The sequence below is a fragment of the Schistocerca serialis genome, chromosome 1 (genome assembly GCF_023864345.2).
Source record: "Schistocerca serialis cubense isolate TAMUIC-IGC-003099 chromosome 1, iqSchSeri2.2, whole genome shotgun sequence".
In the NCBI taxonomy this organism is placed as follows: Eukaryota; Metazoa; Arthropoda; class Insecta; order Orthoptera; family Acrididae; genus Schistocerca; species Schistocerca serialis.
This window is the reverse complement of record NC_064638.1, coordinates 687,758,505-687,784,154: the sequence shown is the minus strand read 5'-3', so window position 1 is coordinate 687,784,154 and position 25,650 is coordinate 687,758,505. Positions and strand designations below refer to the sequence as shown.

General features: G+C 42.1%; 1 protein-coding gene across 7 annotated transcripts in view; it reads right to left on the bottom strand.

Moving 5' to 3' along the window:
* Positions 1 to 23,102, bottom strand: part of LOC126480439 (muscle M-line assembly protein unc-89-like) — a 263,864-nt gene extending 240,762 nt beyond the window's left edge. For 4 of the 7 annotated variants that reach the window (XM_050103871.1, XM_050103872.1, XM_050103864.1 and 1 more), the window contains exon 1: positions 22,783 to 23,098. In XM_050103871.1, the coding sequence (XP_049959828.1) occupies positions 22,783 to 22,909 (127 nt within the window). In that variant the 5' untranslated portion in view covers positions 22,910 to 23,098. Of the gene's footprint in view, positions 1 to 22,782 lie in introns of all 7 variants that reach the window. The other 3 variants (XM_050103867.1, XM_050103868.1, XM_050103866.1) reach the window with 3 other exon arrangements.
* Between the last annotated feature and the right edge of the window lie 2,548 nt (positions 23,103 to 25,650).

The window sequence follows — 25,650 nt, the reverse complement described above, 5'->3', positions numbered from 1 at the left end:
CTTCAAAGTAAATAGTCCCTTTTCCTAGTGCGGCCATAGTCGCATCATTGCCCATGCATATCTGCAGTGGTGTTGCAAACTTAGTAAATGATGTATACCACCCAATTTTCTTAGCCATGTGATTCGTCGCTCCACAATCAGCGATCCCATTCTGCACTTATTACCTCACCAGTGGAAAGCCTGGTCAGGCATATCACTTTTATTTTGGTTGTGGACAGTTTTTTGTTTGCGTTTCACATTTGGGCATATTTTTTAATATGGCCAAATCCACCACAACCGAAACATTTGAGCTTCTTTTTGTTTGTAGACTTTTCGTATTTGTTTGACGAAGTAACATTCCTCATAGCGGTGCCGTCTGCATTTTTAATGTTTGCTTTGGTAGCGAAAAGTGCAACTACCTCGTCTCGTTTCTCCCTCCGACAAGCACGACGACTGTCATCAGAAGTTAACACGTCCATTAAATGTTTTAGTGTTTGTTGATCTCCAGATCTTGCCCACCACGACTGTCGCAAACTTACATAACTGTCAGGCAGTGTGTCAAGTAGTCGCACCATTAACGGAGATTCATCAGGTTTCACACTGAGTTGCTGCAGTCGAAGAACCAAGTTTTCAAAACGAGCGAGATGTGTCACCATGTCATCGCCTGAACTCATGTAAAAATTGAAGAATTCTGACTGAACAGAATGTGCAGCTTGCTTTGTTTTCTGTTCAAACACGGCATGTAGCTTCTTCACCCACATATCTCGTGCACTCTCACATAAAGCCAACAACGCCATGACTTTTGCTTCTACAGTTCTAACAATAATCTGACTCGCTGCACGATCAGCTTTGTTTATTTATTTTATTTATTTATTTATTGTTCCGTGGGACCACATTAAGGAGAAGTCTCCATGGTCATGGAACTAGTCAATACATGAAATTATAACACGATTGTAGAAACAGATAAAATGGAATATAAGAAACATATTCAGCTGACATGTCGTTAGTTTAAATAAAGAAAATCAAGAATGTAACACTGGAATTTGCTTAATTTTTTAGCTCTTCCAGGAACTCCTCGACAGAATAGAAGGAGTGAGCCATGAGGAAACTCTTCAGTTTAGACTTAAAAGCGTTTGGGCAACTGCTAAGATTTTTGAGTTCTTGTGGTAGCTTATTGAAAATGGATGCAGCAGAATACTGCACTCCTTTCTGCACAAGAGTCAAGGAAGTGCATTCCACATGCAGATTTAATTTCTGCCTAGTATTAACTGAGTGAAAGCTGCTAACTCTTTGGAATAAGCTAATATTGTTAACAACAAACGACATTAAAGAAAATATATACTGTGAGGGCAATGTCAAAATTCCCAGGCTATTGAATAGGGGTCGACAAGAGGTTTTCGAACTTACACCACACATAGCTCGAACAGCCCGTTTTTGAGCCAAAAATACCCTTTTTGAATCAGAAGAATTACCCCAAAAAATAATACCATATGACATAGGCGTATGAAAATATGCGAAGTAGACTACTTTTTGTGTTGAAATGTCACTTATTTCAGATACTGTTCTAATGGTAAATAAAGCGGCATTTAGTTTCTGAACAAGATCCTGAACATGGGCTTTCCACAACAGCTTACTATCTATCTGTACGCCTAGGAACTTGAACTGTTCCGTCTCACTTATAACATGCCCATTCTGTCTGATTAAAATATCAGTTCTTGTTGAATTGTGAGTTAGAAACTGTAAAAACTGAGTCTTACTGTGATTTAGCATCAAATTATTTTCCACAAGCCACGAACTTATTTCATGAACTACATTATTTGTTACCGTTTCAATATTACACACAAGATCCTGCACTACCAAGCTGGTGTCATCAGCAAACAGAAATATTTTTGAATCACCTGTAATACTAGAAGGCCTATCATTTATATAAATAAGAAACAGCAGTGGCCCCAGCACCGATCCTTGGGGAACGCCCCATTTAACAGTGCGCCATTGGGACTGAACATCATTACCACTCTCAATATTGCGGAGAATTACCTTCTGCTTTCTGTTCTTAAAGTAAGAGGTGAACCAGTTGTAAGCTACTCCCCTTACTCCATAATGTTCCAGCTTCTGCAGTAATATTTTGTGGTCAACACAGTCAAAAGCCTTCGTTAAATCAAAGAAAACACCTAACGTTCGCAACCTTTTATTTAATCCGCCCAAAACCTCACAGAGAAAAGAGACTATAGCATTTTCAGTTGTTAAGCCATTTCTAAAACCAAACTGTACATTTGACAGCAAATTATGTGAATTTAAATGCTGCAGTAACCTTGTATATACAACCCTCTCGATAACTTTAGCAAACACCGATGGCATAGAAATAGGTCTATAATTATCAACATTATCCCTGTCTCCCTTTTTATAAAGTGGCTTCACTACCGAGTACTTTAATCGGTCAGGAAACCGACCACTCCTAAAGGAAAAGTTACAGATATGGCTAAGTACTGGGCTAACATACATGGAACAATACTTCAGTATTCTGCTAGATACCCCGTCATATCCATGAGAGTTCTTGGTCTTTAGTGATTTAATTATTAACTCAATCTCCCTCTTGTCAGTATCATGGAGGAGCATTTCAGGTAACAGTCTCGGAACACTTTTTTCTAAGAGCGCTATGTGATTCCCTGTTGGGACTAGGTTTCTATTTAGTTCACCTGCTATATTCAGAAAGTGATTATTAAATACTGTACATATATGCGACTTATCAGTAACACGGACATTCCCACTACGCACTGATTCTATATCCTCGACCTGTCTCTGCAGACCAGCCACTTCCTTTACGACTGACCATATGGTTTTAATTTTATCCTGAGACTTAGCTATTCTATCTGCATACCACATACTTTTTGCCTTCCTAATAACTTTTTTAAGCACCTTACAATACTGTTTGTAATGGACTACTGCATTTAGATTGTGACTGTTTCTAACGTTTTGATATAATTGCCACTTTGTTCTACAAGATATTCTTATACCTTTAGTCAGCCACCCAGGCTGCCTGTTTGTGTTAGTACCCTGTTTTGAACGTTCTAACGGAAAGCAACTTTCAAAGAGCACGAGAAAAGTCTTGAGGAAAGCATTATATTTATCGTCTACTGTATCAGCGCTATAAACATCTTGCCACTCTTGTTCCTTGATAAGGTTTAAAAATGTCTCTACAGCAACTGGATCAGCTTTCCTAAAAAGTTGGTAACTATATTTAACATGTGTTGCAGCACAAAAATCTTTTAGATTTAAAATTTGTGCATCATGATCTGAAAGGCCATTCACCATTTTGCTAACAGAATGCCCTTCTAGTAATGACGAATGAACAAAAATATTGTCTATGGTTGTTCTACTGTTCCCTTGCACTCTCGTTGGAAAGAATACGGTTTGCATAAGATTATATGAATTAAGGAGGTCTACCAGCATCCTTTTCCTTGCACAATCACTTATACAATTTATATTGAAGTCACCACATATAACTAACTTTTTGTATTTCCTGTAAAGTGAACCAAGAACCTCCTCTAGCTTTAGCAAAAATGTTACGAAATCGGAGTCTGGGGATCTATAAATAACAACAGTAAGAAGTTTAGCTCCACTAAATTTAACCACACCTGCACAACATTCAAACACCTTTTCAGTGCAGTACTTTGAAACATCAATTGACTCAAATGGGATACCGTTTTTCACATACATGGCTACTTCCCCACACCGCAAAGAGCTCCTAGAAAAGCTGCCAGCCAACCTGTATCCTGGTAAAGGAAGCCTCTGAATTATCTCCTTATTTAAGAAGTGTTCAGATATACCAATAATTTCAGAGTCAACATCTATAAGCAGTTCACTAACTTTATCTCTAATGCCTTGTATGTTTTGATGAAATATACTAATTCCCTCATTAATGGGATACCTAAGCTTTGTCGAAAGTGGTTTCTTTGTTAGAGAGACTTCCCTTAAGCAGGAATACCTGTCAGCTGACTTCAATCTAAAAATGGTACAGCTCTAACACCCACAACTACCGGAATTTTCCCATGAGTGATCCCACCACCCCCACCTATGCTGTCACCTATAAGCTTTACCAACCTCCCCTTTCCATACCTGTTGAGGTGCAGGCCATGTCTAGTGAAACCCGTCCTGCTGATAGACTCCACCGACACCACTGAAATGTGACTCATGCCTTCTGTCATCAGCGCACCCCCAAGTCTCATGTTATTACGCCTGACGGCTGTATTAAGATGAGGCCGATCGTGACGCTGAAACAGTTCCATGAAATGCACATTCGTGTTGCCAGTCTGAGTGGCTATCTTTTCCAGGTCACCATCTATGTCATACTCCCCATCCCTATCAATACTATTACCAGCCCCACCCACAATCACTACCTGATCCTCTTTTGTAAAATCCCTACATAACCCCCCTATGTTAAAAGTCACTTGAGCCAATCCTGCATTAGGCTTCACAATGCTGGTGACCTGGTACTCACTCCCCAAAACTTCCTGCAACTGCTGGCCTACACCTCTACCATGAGAACTACCTAACAGCAGAACCTTCTTCTTTCTCTTAGACTTTGCAACTGTCCTAGCAACCGTAACTGCTGAGGTCTGCTGCATACTTCCTACATATACAGCTACTAGAGATTCCTCTCCACTAGACTCTGATAGCTGGTCATATCTATTACAAACACCAATAGTAAAACTATCTGAAAATCTCCTTCTCCTAGCAGATCTCTTGCCAACAGCCAGCTCCCATTCCCCAACCCCAATCTCCCTCCTCATCCTATCTAGCTCCTCCTGTGCGTTTTTCAACTGCACCTGAAGGGCACAGATCTTACGCTCCTGCTCCTCTATCAACTTACACTTGCCACATAACCTGCAGTTCCAGGAGAGGATCTCACCCATGTTTTTAGCGCACCATTAAACACATCTGTTTGTGCCGATGTTGCGTCCGCTGGCAAAGCCGCAGGTTTTTCTACGTGGCCAATACACACTTCGTATGCGCCGTCTGACGCACGTAATAAATTTCGTACCGCGAACTTCCCAATAGTCCAATTTTCAGCCCCACACAGCTTTTCTATACCATGAAAATCCATTTCAACCCCGTAAAACAGTTCAGATTTACAACCGCAAAAATTCAATAAGAGACACGTGCAGCAATTGTTCGCGTATATACAATACGAACCGCGCATAGCACACTACACACGCTAACGCGTTTCTGGCGTCAGGAAATGTAAAATTGCAATACCCATTTCCTTTCTTGAATAGTGTACTGGGTCCATAAGGTATTGCAGAAACTTCAAGAAAGAACTAAAGGGTACAAAATAAAGCATACGCGCGACCTAGTTGCTATAACAAGATACATGTATTTTATTTTATGACACCAACTAAAGACATAGATACAGTACACAGCAGAGAGATTAATATAAACATTTCACTTCAACACTCCCTGTTCTTAAATAATTTATGATCTACTACTCCTTTCTATTCTTAAATAAATTATCACAATCTACAAGTGAAACTCCCTGTGTGATGAGTCTGTTGCTTCCTAGCTTTGTGTCTTATTCTGAACCTTAAGAGCTTATGATACTGGAAATTGTGAAGATATTTAGGACTGTGGCATTGTGTATATTTTCTTTACTGCTTGACAAAGCAGACAGTTTCTTTTCTTAGTACCATTTGTCCCGTAACAAATCCACTTACTGTTTGTTTTCTTTTGTAAGAATATGTTAAGGATAAATAAGTTGTTCTTCTCGTCAAATTTTGTAACGCATAAACACTCATTTGTGGTACACACCCAAAGATTTTCCTGAAATAACGTACTTAGTTTTTGTCCTAATTTTAACTTAAAACAGCCAGTTACCCCCTAGTAGTGGGATATGAGGCTTTGCGCGTTTACAAGCGAGGGCGCGGCTGTCCGCGTGTAATCTCTGTGTCAGCGCGCAGTCGGTGTCCCGGTCCTCTGTAGCGCAGCGAGATGTTGGATGCTCAGAGGGACGGTGTAGTTTCCTCTATCTCCTCTTCAGTCAGTGCTCTTGTTTACGACAAACAGCGCTGAATATCTCTGGTTCAAAGAGAGAGTACCTGCTGGTTTGTTAAGTAGGGTCGTCCAGTTACCGAAATGACCTTTTGTGAAGAGTTATGGCGTTATTGTATCACACTAGTATCCACAAGTTTGTAGAATATTTTGATCATCAATCTGTGAGTAGTGAATAAATCGGCCACTGTGTATTTAGATGTTTTCAAACAATTTACATGTATGTACCAGTGGAATAAATGGTGAATCAAGCCGACAGTTTCTTTAAATAAGCGGGAAAAATTTCTCCGGATTCAATACCAGTTACGTCTTATAAGTTACTGTAGCAAGCTAGAAGTATTTATTTATTCATCAATTTGTCGTTTTATCGCTGTTTAGAGTAAACTGGACATGTCAATGCGTATTTACAATTTGCAGTTACGGTATAAATTACGATTATAGGACACATTACGTGTCAATAGACAGACAAACAGACACACACACACACACACACACACACACACACACACACACACACACACACACAAAACAAAAATTAATTATGAAATTAATTTATTACATATAATCACAAAATTTGACTTTCTGCCACAATGCTTGAGTGTTTATCAAACATAAAAAATGTTCACTTCCACTGACACAGTATTTACAGCACGTTTCTCAGGATAGTGCCTCAGTATCACAATTTCTTTCAAGTTCCCTTGGGCTGATCTCAAATCTATTCCGTAACTCTGTGGGAACTTAACTGTTTTCCAAGTACACTCTTAGTATTTTTTTTTTTTTTTTTTTTTTGACGACTGGTAATCCTTCAACATCCTTAAAATGCCTGATCGTCTGTTGTATAACAAGCACTCAGCTTCAGTAGGGTCTTCATGTGCCAGTTGTAGACGGGTGCTGTTGATGTATTGATCACCTTTGATTCATGTGCTGTAATTTTGCAGTTCTCTGATTCTCATCGGTGCACAATTTAATTTGAGATCTTCAATAACTGTTGCATCATTTCTTTGTTTTCCTAAGCTTAGGGCGTGTTGGAAACAGAGATAATACATTTCTTTTTCTTCGCCAATGCTGAATCAACATTGAATATAAAAGTGCTGCAGTTGAAGAAAATTGACAAATAACACAAATGATGTTATTTCTTCAATGAATATCTGATGCAGAGTTACAATGCTAAAACAGGAAACACCATCATAGGAATAAATTGCAGAAACTGAAGAAAAGGGAAGTGATGAGGGAGGAGAACAAAAGCGAGAGAAGTGTTCAACCATTATCACCAGTGGCCAAAAGATGTAATGTGCCTTGTACATTACAAAAGTGTCACTGAATGGAGCGAGCAGATCAACATGCAGAAAGATGCGTCCTTCTAGCCTGACAAATGTGAGGTTTTCTAAATGCAGGGTGTTGTTTTACCTTACTTCAGAAAGAAATTGTTGTTAAAAGTATCAACTTCATAAAAACTATTTCAATGTTTGTTTAAATTTGTACCGTAGTTTACCGTAATTTTAAAATATTAACTGATTATCAAAAGTTTTATTTCAGTGAATATCAGAAATAAGGCACCATGCTACAATGTTATGCACTGTACAGCATTTAAACTGATTTAGATAAAGAAGCGTTTATTTTTCATCCACGTGTTCTTTTGTGTTGTTAGTATTTTTTTTATTTGTTGTTAGTAATCTGAAGCATGCAGTTATGTGTGAGCATAAAAACTCTCGCTTACACTATAATTAGTGCTACTAACATAATTATTCAACTTGGCAAACGGCAAACAGCGACCTTTGTAAATAATTAACTGATAAACTGCGATAGGTCACGGATAACTGTTTTTGATTTATTTAACTGGTGTCACTCATTTGATCTGCTGGTAACGCGTTAGTGGTTTGAAGCATCACTCGGGGCCATCATCAATACCAAGAAGTAAATATTTGAAGATACTCGCGTGTAATGCGCGAAACTTGTTCACCCAGTTAAATGCTGCTATGTTAAAGGTACCAAAAAGTCACTATCTTTCCTGCAAAAGTTCCCTCAACATAAATCTACATCGAAAATACAAAAACCAGCCGGTGTGGCCGAGCGGTTCTAGGCGCTTCAGTCCGGAACCGCGCGACCGCTTCGGTCGCAGGTTCGAATCCTGCCTCGGGCATGGATGTGTGTGATGTCCTTAGGTTTGTTAGGCTTAAGTAGTTCTACGTTCTAGGGGACTAATGACCTCAGATGTTAAGTCCCATAGAGCTCAGAGCCATTTGAACGATTTTTTTTGAAAATACAACAAAAAAATCATATCCGAAGAAGCACAAAATATCGACGTATCATAAAGAAACGAACAGCGAAGAACGTTTGCCTGAAACATTCGTTTGACTGGTATTTAAGTTGATCTTTCGTTACGCTATTTACAACAGAGTAAAACGCAAGTAACGAAATAATGAGCAGTTTAATATTTTCTGGTGGTCTGCTTCTTTGTGTATGACCAGTAAATTCGAAGATAAAACATCCCAGGACTAAGTAGTTAATGACTTACCAATGAAATATTAAATATAATTCATTTACAGTTTTCAGCGGTGTGTCGTGCTGTTTGTGGCGAAATAACGATTTAATAAACTTTTGGAAACGTTCGCTCGCTATATTTTTTAGAGTTTTCTGTGCGTTGAAGTCGTTTGATAAATTTCGTGCTTTAGTTTTCAGCTGACGTTTCTTATTGTTTCTAGTGAAATATTTCAGTAAAATTTTCATGCAGTGTTTTAACTTCATTGAGTGTACCAGTGGCCGTTTGAATTTTTGGTTTTAGCCAATACTTCTGTGAAGTTTTGTTAGTATTGGTATTATCTGTGGAGTAGCAGTATTAATACAAGTAATTGCTTTCTTAATAGAAGAGATTTTCGAGACCCCTATTGTTAGTTCTATAAATAGTTCTACTGGTGTAACTGAACTTAGGTAACATAGACATATAGTTTTTTTTCAGTAACTGTAAAATTTTACCATGAGTGGGAAGTGTGGGCTCTGTTGTAGGTTTGTGAGTAGTGGGTTACGGTATGGGATTTGTTCAAAGTATTTTCAATGGGGGGAATGCAGTGGGGAAGCCAGTGGGCATTCTAGCGAGATCCTCTCCTGAGAATGCAGAATCTGTAGTAGAAGTACGTTGATAGAGGAGCAGGAGCGTAAGATCTGTGCCATTCATGTGCAGTTACAACGCGCAAAGCAGGAACTAGATAGGTTGAGGAGGGTGAAGTGTGGTGGGGAATGGGAACTGGCAGTTGGCAAGAACGCAGCTAGGAGGAGGAGGTATTCAAACAGTTTACAGGGTTATTACAAATGACTGAAGCGATTTCACAGCTCTACAATAACTTTATTATTTGAGATATTTTCACAATGCTTTGCACACACATACAAAAACTCAAAACGTTTTTTTAGGCATTCACAAATGTTCGATATGTGCCCCTTTAGTGACTCGGCAGACATCAAGCCGATAATCAAGTTCCTCCCACACTCGGAGCAGCATATCCCCATCAATGAGTTCGAAAGCATCGTTGATGCGAGCTCACAGTTCTGGCACGTTTCTTGGTAGAGGAGGTTTAAACACTGAATCTTTCACATAACCCCACAGAAAGAAATCACATGGGGTTAAGTCGGGAGAGCGTGGAGGCCATGACATGAATTGCTGATCATGATCTCCACCACGACCGATCCATCGGTTTTCCAATCTTCTGTTTAAGAAATTCCGAACATCATGATGGAAGTGCGGTGGAGCACCATCCTGTTGAAAGATGAAGTCGGCGCTGTGGGTCTCCAGTTGTGGCATGAGCCAATTTTCCAGCATGTCCAGATACACGTGTCCTGTAACGTTTTTTTCGCAGAAGAAAAAGGGGCCATAAACTTTAAACCGTGAGATTGCACAAAACACGTTAACTTTTGGTGAATTGCGAATTTGCTGCACGAATGCGTGAGGATTCTCTACCGCCCAGATTCGCACATTGTGTCTGTTCACTTCACCATTAAGAAAAAATGTTGCTTCATCACTGAAAATAAGTTTCGCACTGAACGCATCCTCTTCCATGAGCTGTTGCAACCGCGCCGAAAATTCAAAACGTTTGACTTTGTCATCGGGTGTCATGGCTTGTAGCAATTGTAAACGGTAAGGCTTCTGCTTTAGCCTTTTCCGTAAGATTTTCCAAACCATCGGCTGTGGTATGGTTAGCTCCCTGCTTGCTTTATTCGTCGACTTCCGCGGGCTACGCGTGAAACTTGCCCGCACGCGTTCAACCGTTTCTTCGCTCACTGCAGGCCGACCCGTTGATTTCCCGTTACAGAGGCATCCAGAAGCTTTAAATTGCGCATACCATCGCCGAATGGAGTTAGCAGTTGGTGGATCTTTGTTGAACTTCGTCCTGAAGTGTCGTTGCACTGTTATGACTGACTGATGTGAGTGCATTTCAAGCACGACATACGCTTTCTCGGCTCCTGTCGCCATTTTGTCTCACTGCGCTCTCGAGCGCTCTGGTGGCAGAAACCTGAAGTTCGGCTTCAGCCGAACAAAACTTTATGAGTTTTTCTACGTATCTGTAGTGTGTTGTGACCATATGTCAATGAATGGAGCTACAGTGAATTTATGAAATCTCTTCAATCATTTGTAATAGCTCTGTACTTTGCGTATATGCAATAGGTTTGACCAACTGTCAGAGTTGAGTGGAGAGGAGCCTCTTGTAGCTGTAGATGTAGGGAACATGCAGCAGTCCTCAGCAGTCAGGAGACCTAGGTCAGTTGCAAAGTCTAACAGAAAGAAGAAGGTTCTGCTGCTAGGTAGTTTGCACGGTAGAGGTGTCGGCCAGCAGTTGCAGGAAGTGTTGGGGAGTGAGTACCAGGTCGCCAGCATTGGAAGCCTAGTGCAGGGGTGACTCAAGTAACTGGCAGCATAGGGGAGTCATGTAGGAATTTTACGAAGGAGGATCAGGTAGTGATAATGGGTGGAGCAGGGATTGTCTTGATAGGGATGGGGAATATGATGTAGGTGGTGACCTGGTAAAGATAGCTACTCAAACTGGTGGCACTAATGTGCATTTCGTGCAACTGTTTCAGCATCATGATCGGCCTCATCTTATTGCGGCTGTTAGGCGCGTTAACATGGGGTTGGGGAGGGCGCTGATGGCAGAGGGCATGGGTCACATTTCAGTGGTGCCCGTTGGGTGTATCAGTAGATCGGGTTTCACTAGGCATGGCCTGCACCTCAATAGGTATGGGAATGGGAGGCTGGCTTAGCTTATAGGTGACAGTGTAGTGGGTGGTGGTGGGATCACTCATGGAAATATTCCTGCAGTATTTGGAGCTGCAACTTTTTTTAGACAGAAGTCAGCTGATAGGTATACCTGCTTAATGGAAGTCCCTCTAACTAAGTGCTCACCCTCAGAGGAGGTCATGTTTTCCAAGTAGAGAACGTATTAGCATATTTCATCAAAATATAAGCGGTATTAGAGATAAAGTTAGTAAACTGCTTATGGATGTTGACTCTGAAATTATTGGTATATCAGAACACCACTTAAATAATTTGACAATTCAGAGGCTTCCTTTACCAGGATACAGATTAGCTGGCTTTTTTGTCAAGGAGTTCCTTGCGGGGTGGGGGAGTGGCTATGTGCGTAAAAAATAGTATTCCATTTGAGTTCATAGAAGTATCACAGCACTGCATTGAACAGAAATTTGAATGTTGTGCAGGGGCAGTTGAATTTAGTGAAACTAAACTTCTAATTGTTGTTGTTTATAGGTCCTCTAACTCTGACTTCAGAGCATTTCTGCCCAAGCTAGAGAGGGTTCTTGATTCACTTTGTAGGAAGACCAGAAATTACTTGTATGTGGTGACTTAAATATAAATTTTGTATATGATTGTGCAAGGAAAAGGGTGTTGGTAGATCTCCTAAATTCACATCATCTGATGAAGACTGTGTTTTTTTTTCAAATAGGGTGCAAAGGAACAGTAGTACAGCTGTATAATAATGAATAATGTCGTGTGGCGAGGGCCTCCTGTCGGGTAGACCACTCGCCTGGTGCAATTCTTTCGATTTGACGCCACTTCGGCGACTTGCGCGCTGATGGGGATGAAATGATGATGATTAGGACACCCAGTCCCTGAGCGGAGAAAATCTCCAGCCCAACCGGGAATGGGCATTCTGTTAGTGAAATGGTGAATGGCCTTTCAGACCATGACGCACAAATTTTAACACTAGAAGGCTTTCGTACTGATCATATGTCACATATAAGTGCAAAATATGTAGGAAAGTTAATCCAACAGCAATAGAAAGTTTTTTAAACCTTTTCATAGAACAAGAGTGGCAGGATGTTTATACTGCCGATAACATAGGTGATAAATAAAATTCTTTCCTTAATACATTTCTCATGCTCTTTGAGAGTTGCTTTCCATTAGAACATTCTAAACGGGGTACTAGCAGTAATAGGCAGCCCGTGTGTCTGACTAGTGGGATAAGAATATCATGTAGAACAAAGTGGGAATTATATCAAAATGTTAGAAGTAGTCACAATCTAGCTACAGTAGCCCATTACAAACAGTATTGTAAGATGCTCAAAAATGTTATTAGGAAGGCAAAGAGTATGTGGTATGCAAATAGAATAGCTAATTCACAGGATAAAATCAAAACCATATGGTCAGTTTTATGAGGGAAGTGTCTGGTCAGAAGCACAAGGTCGACGATATAAAGTCAGTTCGTAGAAAAAATATTTCTGTTACAGATAAATCAGATACATGTACAGTATTTAACAATCATTTTCTGTGCATTGTTGGTGAATTAAATAAAAATTTAGTTTCTACACGGAATCATATAACTTTCTTGGCAAATGCCTTTCCGAAATTGATGTGTGAAATACTCCTCTGTGATAATGACAAAGGGGAGATTGAGTCAATAATTAAATCACTGAAGACTAAGGACTCTCATGGATATAATGGAGTGTCTAACAGAATATTAAAGTACTGTGCTGCACCTGTTAGCTCTGTATTTAGCCATATTTGTAATTTTTCCTATAGGAATGGTCAGTTTCCTGAACGATTTAAGCACTCAGTAGTAATGCCGCTTTATAAAAAGAAAGGGATAACGTAGACAATTTTAGACCTATTTCTATGCCATCAGTGTTTGTTAAAGTCATTGAAAAGGCTATGTATACAAGTATAATTGATCATTTTATATCACACAATTTGCTGTCAAATGTAAAGTTCTGCTTTAGAAGTCATTTAACAACGGAAAATGCTATATTCTCTTTTCTCTCTGAGGTACTGGATGAGTTAAAAAAAAAGGTTTAGAACGCTAGGCATATTTTTTTTTATTTAACTAAGGCGTTTGATTGTGTTAGTCACAAAATATTGTTCCAGAAGTTGGACAATTATGGAATGCGGGGAGTAGCTCACAATTGGTTCACCTCTTACTTTAGCAACAGACAGCAAAAGGTCATTATTCACAATGTTGAGAATGGCTGTGATGTGGGATTGAGTGGGGTACAATCAAGTGGGAGGTGCCCCAGGGATCAGTGTCGGAGCCCGACCGACAGGAGGCCGGCCCCCGCGGGCTGTACGTTTGCTTTCCTCAAGGCCAAGACTCAGGAGTAGGGAACAGGCAGATTACGCTGGTAAGTCTGAGCCTAACCAAAACACCACACCGGACACAAGCGTCGAGACGGCGCAGCGGCGACAAATTCAAAAGCTACAGATGCAACAACACGACACCGAAATGGCAGCCAGCCGCGACACCAAAACGGCCAACCACAGAACACCAAGCCACGAAAACAAACACAGGACGATCGATGACGACAGTCACCTAACAGATGAAGACGAAAATTACACTCGTTATTATCACTCAATCTGACCCAAAATCGACCGAACCTGAAGAAATGGAACAAGACGAGGGGGAGGGGGCGTTTCAAACCCCGCCTCCCCGAAAAACAACGAAAAAATTCCGGTGACGCAGTACACCACACAAACAGTTCCGCGTACGTACAGAAAACCGTTTCGACCTCTTAACAGGACCTGCAAAACCGGAACTGCTGCAACAACACAACAACCAACAACACCGTCAAATCCGCCTCAAACTTCACTGAAGAAACCAAGAATTCCACCAATTACAATTCAATATGAAGGCCACTATTTAACACTCAACGCAGCATTAAAAAAGCACATGGAAGGATCAATTAAAGCCGTCTACAAGAGAAAAACGATCAAATACAATTTCGAATCTCTCAAGGTCCAAAGAACCGTTCTGGATTTCTTCCGCCATAACAATATCAACAACTACACACACCAACCATAGAGCGAACGACACCTGAAAGTAGTCATAAAGGGTCTCCCTGAAACAAGAAGTAGAACAAGACCTCAAATTCGTAAATTTTCACCCGCATAATGTTCACCAGTACTAGAAGAGGGACAGTAACACCAAAGATTTACGTCCCATGGACGTCTTCTGCGTCATACTCGACAAAAAAACCCGAGAACGACGCAACATACCGTGTTCGAATTAGTAGACCCAAAAGTAACGATAGAATGTTACCAAAGCAGTGACGGCCCATATCAATGCAAAAAATGCCAGGGATTTATCCACACTGCTAATTACTGCTCAATGCCGACTCGGTGCGTACGATGTGGAGCAGACCATAGGGCGAGAAACTCTAAACTGCCGAAAAACGCCACTCCATATTGTGTCATCTGTAATCAAGACGGTCACCCTGCTTCTTTCAGAGGATGCGTAGAGTTCCAAAAGACCATCAGGGCATACCACACCCAAAGACCGCAAACCACCGTGCCAGTAACCACAACTATGCAGCCTGAATAAAGACAACACCAATGCCCACACCCGCAGAAGCCTACCTTAGGAGAAGGAGAACCTGAGCAAACAGGCGAACAAACGATGCTACTACCTCAAGCAACCAACCGCAACAAGCTCGAAATTCCAACATTAACCAATCAGCCACCGGTCCCTCCGCCTTTTTCTGCATCATCAGCCACATCAAAAGTGTATGGGAACGATATCAACGGACACATATAATCTTAATCATCACATCAACCATCCACCAAGTCACTACAGCACCAGACTTACTATCGAAAATTATGGCCATCACCGGAGGAGTGATGCAATTTTTCGGAAACACACATGAAAATTAGACCCAATAGACGACACATCCCACGTTTCTGTAACTTCAACGACGCCGTATTGAAGAACAAAAAGGATCTTCTAAGTGAATTTATCGAAAATCACAAAACTGACGTACTATTTGTACGGAGACATACTTACGGTCCATAGAAACCTTCGAATTACGAAATATGCTTTGCCATAGAACAGACTGCACTAACAGATAGGGAGATAGACAGCCACCTTTCTCCTATCCCACGTCAAACATAACCCGGAACTTACACCGTACATGACGTCCTTGGAAACCACAATAGTCACTATTGAAACATCGCAAAGTAAGGTCACCCTGGTAGCTGCGTATCTCAGCCCCATGGCAATTTTTGACGAAGATGACCTACTTCAAATCTTCGATAATCACGACCGTGTATTACTCGGCGGGGATTTAAATGCCAAAAACACTGCATGGAACTCACGTAGAAACAATGCGCTCGGAAACCAACTACACGACCTAGAAGGACGCCTGCATGGTGCCATAACGGCCCCAGAAGACATAACCTAGATTCCCTTCAACCGTCGCTACCAACCTTATGTCCTGGATATCTTCATCACCAAAATCTTGCATCCTGAGCTGCATCTAAGAACAATAGAAGAGCTCACTTCCGACCATCTCCCAGTAACCGGACACATAGAAAACAATAGAACCACCTCAACCGCGCCACAAAACGACAGTAGATGATTCAAATGGCTCTGAGCACTATGGGACTTAACATCTGAGGTCATCAGTCCCCTAGACTTAGAACTACTTAAACCTAACTAACCTAAGGACATCACACACATCCATGCCCGAGGCAGGATTCGAACCTGCGACCGTAGCAGCAGCGCGGTTCCGGACTTAAGCGCCTAGAACCGCTCGGCCACAACGGCCGGCAAAACGATAGTAGACTGGGAACAATTTCAAAGATGGCTCAACAGCATCCGCCCCACATTAGACCTCGCCTCACACCAAAAAGTAGAAGAAGCAATAGGGACACTGACTGACAAAATTAAAACAGCATACAGAGGCGCATCCACAAATGTTATCTTCCAGCATTCCAACTTCCATTCTCTTCCACCTCTTATTCGAGACCTCAACTACCTAAAAAATACATAGAGACGCAGATGGCTTCGCACCGGGAACCCACAAGATAGAAGAGAAGTCAACAGACTGACAAAAGAGATCCACCGCCGCGTAATAGAATGGAGAGCTGGAGGCTGGAAGGATTGAAGGAGCATACTTCAACTTAGGAATAGGGGCGATTGGAAATTAATCAAAAATGTCTGAGGGACCAGAACACACTAAACGGCTTTGCTACGAGATAAAGACCTAGTTTTTGATGCCTTACACAAGGCGGAATTGTTCGCTACAACGCACGAAAAACAAAACACAATCGAGGTACAAGAACACCCACAACAAGACACTACCCAGTTCGAAAGACATGTTATGGCCATAGCTCGAAACGTAAGAGAAACACCGTCTCGTGACAAACCAGAACTGACCACACCAGCAGAAGTTAAAAGAATTACAAGCAGACTTGGTACAGACTCAGCTCCCGGACTGGACCTCATAACGAACATACAACACCTACCGAGAAAACCTTTAGTCCTTGTTACAAGAATCCTCAACGCCTGCCTGTTACAACACTACTTCCCAGATTTCAAAAATCGTTCCAATCCCTCAGCCAGGAAAGGACCTAAAAAAAGCCAGAAAACTACCGACCTATAAGCCTCCCCCCTACCATGTCAAAAATTTTGGAGCGAGTGCTACTTCCATGAATCAGACAACCACTCCTGGACTGGAGTATAATAAGAAGAGAAACATTTGCCTTCTAAGAAACACCATCTGCCGAACTACAAGTACTCGTATTAAGAATCACAGACTACAACACAAAAAACATGAATTACTCTCGATATACAGCTGCAGTCTTCCTGGACGTTGAAAAGGTATACGATAAAGTGTGGAAGGACAACCTGGTTACAAAACTTGGGGAAGATACGGACATCAAGATCGTGGAGAGCTACATCAAGATCGTGGACAGTTATCTACAGGATAGAAGATGCTTTGCACAAGTTGACGGAAAGCGATCCGAAGTCAAAATAGTACAGGAAGAAATACCACAGGGCTCGGTTCTCTCACCGACACTCTTTACAGTCTACGTAAACGACATACCAACCACAGAAAACTCCATTATTGCACAGTTCGCTGGCGACACGGCACTGCTGGCTACTAATCGACGACTTAATACTACAATAACAAGTAAATAACACCGAAAAATGGGCTACACTAAATAGAGTTAAGATCAACCCGGAAAAAACAACAGCAATCATGTTCACTCGCCGTCGACCCATACTTCATGACCACACTGAACTACACTGCAGACAGCTTGAATGGACGACCAAAGTACTCAGGAGTAACGATCGACGACAAGATGATTTTCAAACAACACATTGAGGACAAACGACTGCGAGCTTCACAAGCAATTCATGCAATTTATCCTCTACTCGCAAGTAAGGAAATGTGACAAAAAACTAAACTTCACGTATATAAGGCAGTTATACAACCCATGATGTTATATGGCTGCTCGTCGTGGGGAATTACAAGCAAATCTAACAGAAGACCGCTACAAATGCAACAAAAAAATGAAATGATCGTATGGCATTGTTGGCCGGGAGGTCCCATTCGGAGGAGTTCAGCCGCCGTATCGCAAGTCCTTTTTAGTTGACACCACTTCGGCGACTTACGAGTCAATGATGATGAAGGACACCCAACACCCAGTCCCCTGCCGGGAACCGACCCCGGGCCCCCTGCGTGGTAGGCGGTAACGCTACCGCTACGCTACGGAGGCGGACACAAATGGTACAGAACAGATGTGTCAAACTTATCTTAAACTCTCCATGGTGGACTAGTACGGAACAAATTCATGTAGAACTCGCCATGCTTGCAGTCGACACGCAAATCATCAAGGCCACAAGAAGAACTTTCGAAAAGGAAGATAGGCTCAGACCTGAACGCGACCAATTCCAAGATCTAGCTACAGTTCAATCAACACGCTGGCACAAAGTAAAAGTATTTATGCTAGGTCCAATAAATTGTGTCCCAAAGGATCTCAAAAGTCAAAAATGGTGCCCCATTTTATGTAAATAAATGGTGTCCCAGATAAGAAACCCTACCCCCTACACTCGAGGGACTAACCTCCACAGGAGGTAGAGCCCTAGCCATCGCAAAAAAAAAAAAAAAAAAAAAAAAAAAAAAAAAAAAAAAAAAAAAAAAAAAACCAGAATGTAACCTTTTTTTCATTTTTCATATGAAAATGTAACAAAGATTTTTATAATAAATTTTACATGAAGAGTATTTTTGTTTGTGTGTTTTTGTTTCTCTGATTCCCTGTATAATGTCCATTGAACCACAGACTCCTCTTCCGAGGGCCCGATAGGTCAGCCAACTGTGCGCCTCCAGAAGAGATGTCGCGGTCGGTGGCACTGAGTGGGTGGTGTGGGAGAGAGAGGGGGTTGCGGGGTGGGGAGCGGGGTAGCGTCCAATTCTGAAGCTGCTGTCAATTCCACCAGCTGGCTCCTGGCTCCGTCGATTTCACATCAGAGCGTTCCTGATGTGTTTGTGCTAACGCTACATACCATGTGGAGCTTAATTGAAAATCACTGTCCCAGTTCACACGATCGTCGAGTGCTCTTATCCAGCACCCCTTTGATAGCCGAATCTCAGAACCCTTGGCGCACCACAGCACTCTTGTCTGTTCAGCATTGTTGCTGTGATCTGCCACTACAGACCTGTCAATCTGGCCGAGGCGAATGCTCGTCGCATGCTCTGTACAGCGCTGTGAGATTCATCGACGTGTTTGGCAGATGTGAGACATGCATTACATTCGGCTTCCCGAGTTCGTTTTACGTTTCATATTGCTCCATACTAGTAGTATTATCCTTGAATACTTATATGGTGTGACATAATGTCCGCCATTATATCTGCTACTATAATAATAATAATAATGATTATTATTATTATTATTATTAGTGGCAGCAGAAGCAACAGTGGAAATACTGCCAGTATTAACATTATTAGTTCATCGTCAGTACTATTTTCTCACACTGTCTCTACAAACCCTCAAATCATAAGAATACTATTTGTCATATTAAAATAGTTATTTCTTAAATAACTACGTTGTAAAAAGGGTCTTGTATGTGTGAAACCCTGGTATGACGTCAGAGAGGGTCTGATGGCTCTAACCATGTCAGATGAAACAAATAAATAATTTATTTATCACATACTAACTCTATTTGTGTCTTTGTTATAACTATTGCCTCATATTTATCCACTTCAAATGAGAGCTTCCAGTCATGACACCAACTGCAAATTTTGTCCAAGTTTTTCTGCATTTCCTTATCATCATCCAACGTCGATAATTTCATGATCACAACAGTATCATTTCTGACTTTACACATGACCAGAAGTTGCAGGGATTTTCTGATAGATCTTTCGCCTAGCTTTGACTGAAAAATATTGTAGGCTTCACGCAAGCCTACGGACCGAGAGTTACTTTTAAGTTTCTTCCCTCCTCCTCCTCCCCCCTCCCCCCCCCCCTCCCCGCTTTCAGTTTCCCTGCAGTCTCTTTTGTAGCGCGAGTATATTATTATCTGTTACCGCAACATTCTCGAATGGTACTGTTAAATCAGGGTGAGTCCGTATCGTCTTTTATTAGCTTACATCAGGCATTTGGTGACCTGCAGGCCTGATTCACGCACTTACTAGCACTTATCTAACCTCGCGGGCCGCGTCGTCACATGATGCGATTGCAGCGCTCATAGCACCTAAAGTTAGAAGTATGTTTATTGGGTAATGCACTGATATGAATGACACTCCTTCTCCGACACGTGGCGCCAACAAACTGTGCCTCCAAACACTCATTTCTGAGAGTACATGATTTTTATGTTCACCCTATTTTCGGTCGTTTACATTTATTTACGCGTCGTGAACACTGCTTCTTTACTTACAGAGTTTTACAGTAGTTTTTTTTTTAAAATACTTACGTGCAAAATTCTGGGACGCCTTTAGTAACGAAACAATGTAAACACTTGGACATGGGATGGCAGGCATCTTGAAATGTTATCTTGAAAACTTAATGCCTATAAAAGAAACTGGCTGACACTAATTCATCACAAATTACCTTCAGTTTCCGTAGGTGCAATGTTCTAATAACGTCGAAAACGCACAAGAATTATTTAGTAATACACGAAAAGAAACAGAAAAACAAAATACGGCAATGAGGTAGGCAATCCAGGTCGATAAGTAATCAAGAGTAACTTGGTGCCTCTAAATTATAGATAATTCGTTTGAATTTGTTAATATCTAGTAACGCAGTTAGCAAGCAGTTTTTAAATATTTGTTCAAAAATACTTTCGATGACTGATCATGTAGTTATGAGTTGCTTATATAACATCAAATAAAATAACCCGTCACATTTTTGCTCATTTTAAAAAGTTGGAAAGTCTGAATCATTTGACCTTAGCATACTCATTTATCGGCTGTATTATACAGAAGCCCAACTGGAAAAACGCGAAAAACCGAATGGCGAATTATCAAACCGATAATATTCGCGTTCACACGCTCAGTACGTAATGGCAATGCTCAGAACATGCAGGTCGGCCTCAATACCGTTTGTCAATATTTCTAGTACTTACAGTACCACTGCACTCTTCGTGATACTGTTATTATATTGGCGTTTTGCAACAATACTGAAAGTTTGAGGGGCCCTTAACTGGCTCTCTCTCCATGGAATTTATCCGCGGGCAGGGCTGAAACCAGTCGCGGGCTGCATCCGGTCCGCTGGTCGTCGCTTGCCCACCCGTGCCTTAGACCGCAGTTTATAACGTTTTTCAGCTAGCTTTAAGCACAACTGCGCTGTGTTTGGCAGAATGAATTCTATCTACATCTACATCTGCATGGATACTCTGCAAATCACATTTAGGTGCCTGGCTGAGGGCTCATCGAACCACCTTCACAATTCTCTATTATTCCAATGTCGCATAGCGCGCGGAAAGAATGAACACCTATATCTTTCCGTACGAGCCCTGATTTCCCTTATTTTATTGTGGTGATCGTTCCTCCCTACGTAGGTCGGTGTCAACAAATTATTTTCGCATTCGGAGGAGAAAGTTGGTGATTGGAATCTCGTGAGAAGATTCCGTCGCAACGAAAAACGCCCTTCTTTTCATGATTTCCAGCCCAAATCCTGTATCATTTCTGTGACACTCTCTCCCATATTTTGCGATAATACAAAACGTGCTGCCTTTCTTTGAACTTTTCAGATGTACTCCGTCTGTCCTATCTGGTAAGGATCCCACACCGCGCAGCAGTATTTTAAAAGAGGACGAACAAGAGTAGTGTAGGCAGTCTCCTTAGTAGGTCTGTTACGTTTTCTAAGTGTCCTGCCAATAAAACGCAGCCTTAGGTTAGCCTTCCCCACAACATTTTCTATGTGTTCCTTCCAATTTAAGTCGTTCGTAACCGTAATACCTAGGTACTTAGTTGAATTTACGGGTTTTAGATTAGACTGATTTATCGTGTGACCGAAGTTTAACAAGTTTCTTTTAGCACTCATGTTTATGACCTCACACTTTTCGTTATTTAGGGCCAACTGCCACTTTTCGCACAATTCAGATATTTTTTGTAACCCGTTTTGCAGTTTGTTTTGATCTTCTGATGACTTTATTAGTCGATACGCGACAGCGTCATCTGCAAACAACCGAAGACGGCTGCTCAGATTGTCTCCCAAATCATTTATATAGATAAGGAAGAGCAAAGGGCCTATAACATGGGAAAACGCCGGAAATCACTTCTGTTTTACTCGATGACTTTCCGTCAATTACTACGAACTGTGACCTCTCTGACAGGAAATCACAAATCCAGTCACATAACTGAGACGAGATTTCACTACGAGCCGCTTGTGTGGTACAGTGTCAAAAGCCTTCCGGAAATCCAGAAATACGGAATCGATCTGAAATCCCTTGTCAATAGCACTCAGCACGTCATGTGAATAAAGAGCTAGTTGTGTTTCACAAGAACGATGTTTTCTAAGCCCATGTTGACTGTGTGTCAATAGACTGTTTTCTTCGAGGTTCAAATGGTTCAAATGGCTCTGAGCACTATGGGACTTAACATCTGTGGTCATCAGTCCCCTATAAATTAGAACTACTTAAACCTAACTAACCTAAGGAAATCACACACACCCATGCCCGAGGCAGGATTCGAACCTGCGACCGTAGCGGTCACGCGGTTCCAGGTTGAAGCGCCTAGAACCGCACGGCCACACCGGCCGGCTATTATTGTTAAGTATGGAGCTAATGCATCATCATGCTCCGAAAGGAATCTAATTGGTATACAGTCTGGATTAAGTGATTTAAGTTGCGTCACTACTCCGAGGATATTTAAACGTTCCCATTCCGTTGCTTAAATGAGTTGAGTGGAGAGAGATGGGGAAGGAAATCGTTTGGATTCTTTTTACACAAATGGATTCAGGAAAAGATCACATCGAAATTGTCGGAAGAAGATTTGAACAGCTCTCCTCACGGATGCGATTTCAATGCCGTGGCGACTGCTCACCTCTCTTTGTAGAATTGCCCTCCACTGCAAGAGTCCCCGGCTTCGGTTCGGAAGAGGAAGTTATTGCGTCAGAGCGCGTTGATTCAGCTGGTACGCTACGGCACGTCGGAGGTAAACAGTGGCCCATGTTACATCGATTAAGCAGCTGCCGGAGCAGTAACGCGCTCGCTGTTTACACGCCACTGGCGTATCAACAAGAGCCGCGCTTGCCGGACACGACGGAGCTGTTCGGCAACACGTCGTATCGCGCGGCGGCCGCGAACTGGTAGACACGGCGACGAGTGTGGGAGCAGGTGTGCCGCCGGGTTAGGAGCTGTGCTGCGGCCGAGACCGCGAGCACCTGCCTGAGCCAGCGGGCAGGCTGCGGCGGCGCGTGCGCACAGGCGGCCCGCGAGCGCACGGCGCGCCGGCCGCGGCCGCAGTGGGCCCAGCACCTCGCCGCGGCATGCTGCTGTCCCTGCTCGAGCGCCGCCTGTCCGGACGCCGGACACGTGAGTACCGCCGCGCTCTGCTGCGCAGCCTCGCCTTACGACCGTCTCGTCTTACCGTCACCCGCTCCTGCACGCCGCTGTCTCACTCACAAGGAGACGGCACGACCGTGGGGTCGGGGATTTGTCCGAAATTTTGTGTGGTGAAAGAGGACCCCTAACACCTCAAGTGGTTAAAATATTAGGACGCACTACGCGGAAAATCCCGGGAAAAATCAATCCAAAGTTTCTTACAAGGGAACCTCCCCGTCGCACCCCCCTCAGATTTAGTTATAAGTTGGCACAGTGGATAGGCCTTGAAAACCTGAACAAAGATCAATCGAGAAAACAGGAAGAAGTTGTGTGGAACTAGGAAAAAAATAAGCAAAATATACAAACTGAGTAGTCCATGCCCAAGATAGGCAACATCAAAGATAGTACGAGCTCAGGAGCGCCATGGTTAGCGTGAGCAGCTGGGAGACGAGAGGTCCTTGGTTCAAGTCTACCCTCGAGTGAAAAGTTTAATTTTTTATTTTCAGACAATTATCAAAGTTCAGGCACTCACACATAATCAACTTCGCTCTCCAAAATTCCAGGACATGTTCAGATTTGCTTGGACATATGCAGGATTTGACGGTCTACACACGGAAAAATTTGAAAACGTTAATAACATATGTTTTGACAGAGCGCAGGGAAAACTGTACGACTGTGAAACTGTTGCATTCATTTGTTGCAGTTTATGTGACAAACTCTTGCTTTCGTCACTTTTTTGGGAGTGGTTATCACATCCACAAGAAAACCTAAATCGGGCAAGGTAGAAGAATCTTTTTACCCATTCGCCAAGTGTACAAGTTAGGTGGGTCGACAACATATTCCTGTCATGTGACGCACATGCCGTCACCAATGTCGTATAGAATATTTCAGACGTGTTTTACTGTGGCGGAATCGGTTGGCCAATGGCCTTGCCATTAAATGTTTTCGGTTCCCATTGGAGAGGCGCGTCCTTTCGTCTACTAATCGCACCGTTTTGCGGTGCGGTCGCAAAACACAGACACTGAACTTATTACAGTGAACAGAGACGTCAATGAACGAACGGACAGATCATAACTTTGCGAAAATAAAGAAAGTAAACGCTTCGCTCGAGGGAAGACTTGAACCAAGGGCCTCTCGTTCCGCAGTTGCTCACGCTAACTACTGGACCACGGCGCTCCTTACCTCAGATTATCCTTGATGTTGCCTATCTTGCTCATGGCCTTCTCAGTTTGTATATTTTGCTTGTTTTTTTCATAGTTCCACACAACTTCTTCCTGTTTTCTCGATTGATCTGTGTTCAGTTTTTCAAGGCCTATCCACTGTGCCAACTTATAACTAAATCTGAGGGGGGTGCGATGGGGAGGTTCCCTTTTTAGGTGCCTTATGAGTATAAAATGTTAGTCCATTGCCGAGCCGCCGTCTGGCCTACATGGTTAGCGCTCGGACCCTTACGCCAGAGGTTTTGGGTACGATTCCTCCTGCGGCACTTTTTTTTTTCCTCCTGTTGCTTGCATAATTGCAGCGCATTGTTACAGAAGAATCGTGAAATTAATTCCCGGGAAAATTGTATAAAAATTCATTCTATAATTCACCGTCAATTATCGTTACCAATATTCGGAGACATGATTCAATATGCCTGGTTTGCCTCAAAATTATCAGAAACTCAAAACATTTTCGTAAATGTTAATGGGGCATGTTTTTGTACAGATTTATTGCAAACGCCCTGTGATTGAAAAATATCCACCTTTATATGTTGCGCAAGATGTCGCAAAAATTATTGCTTTGTTTGTTTTTACGATAATTACCACTGCGGTTCTTCTTTATAATTATTATATGTATAAAAACTAAATGTTTCCCGAGCGACTTTGTTATTCTGATTAAAAACCCAATGTTTCCCCTCATATAATTTACAATTAAAAATGGAAAACCCACCGCCATGAATTGTGTTGTTGGACAAAAAGAAAATAATGTTTATTCAATAATGTAGCTAATTTGTTGAAGATAATGTAGGTTTGCAAAACTTTCTGAATAATTGCTGGAATAACAAAAGAAAATGAAAGAGATGAAAAAAAAGTGCCAGAGGAGTAATCGAACCCGAGACCTCTGGCGTAAGACTGCGAGGCCTAAACATCTACGCCAGACGGCGGCTCGGCAATGGACTAACATTTTATACTCATAAGGCACCTAAGAAACTTTGGATCGATTTTTCCCGGGATTTTCCGGGTAGTGCGTCCTAATATTTTAACCACGTGAGGTGTTAGGGGTCCTCTTTCACCACACAAAATTTCGGACAAATCCCCGACCCCACGGTCGTGCCGTCTCCATGTCAGTCTGGACACTGTTGGGCTGCTCCACGCTGGCCCCACAA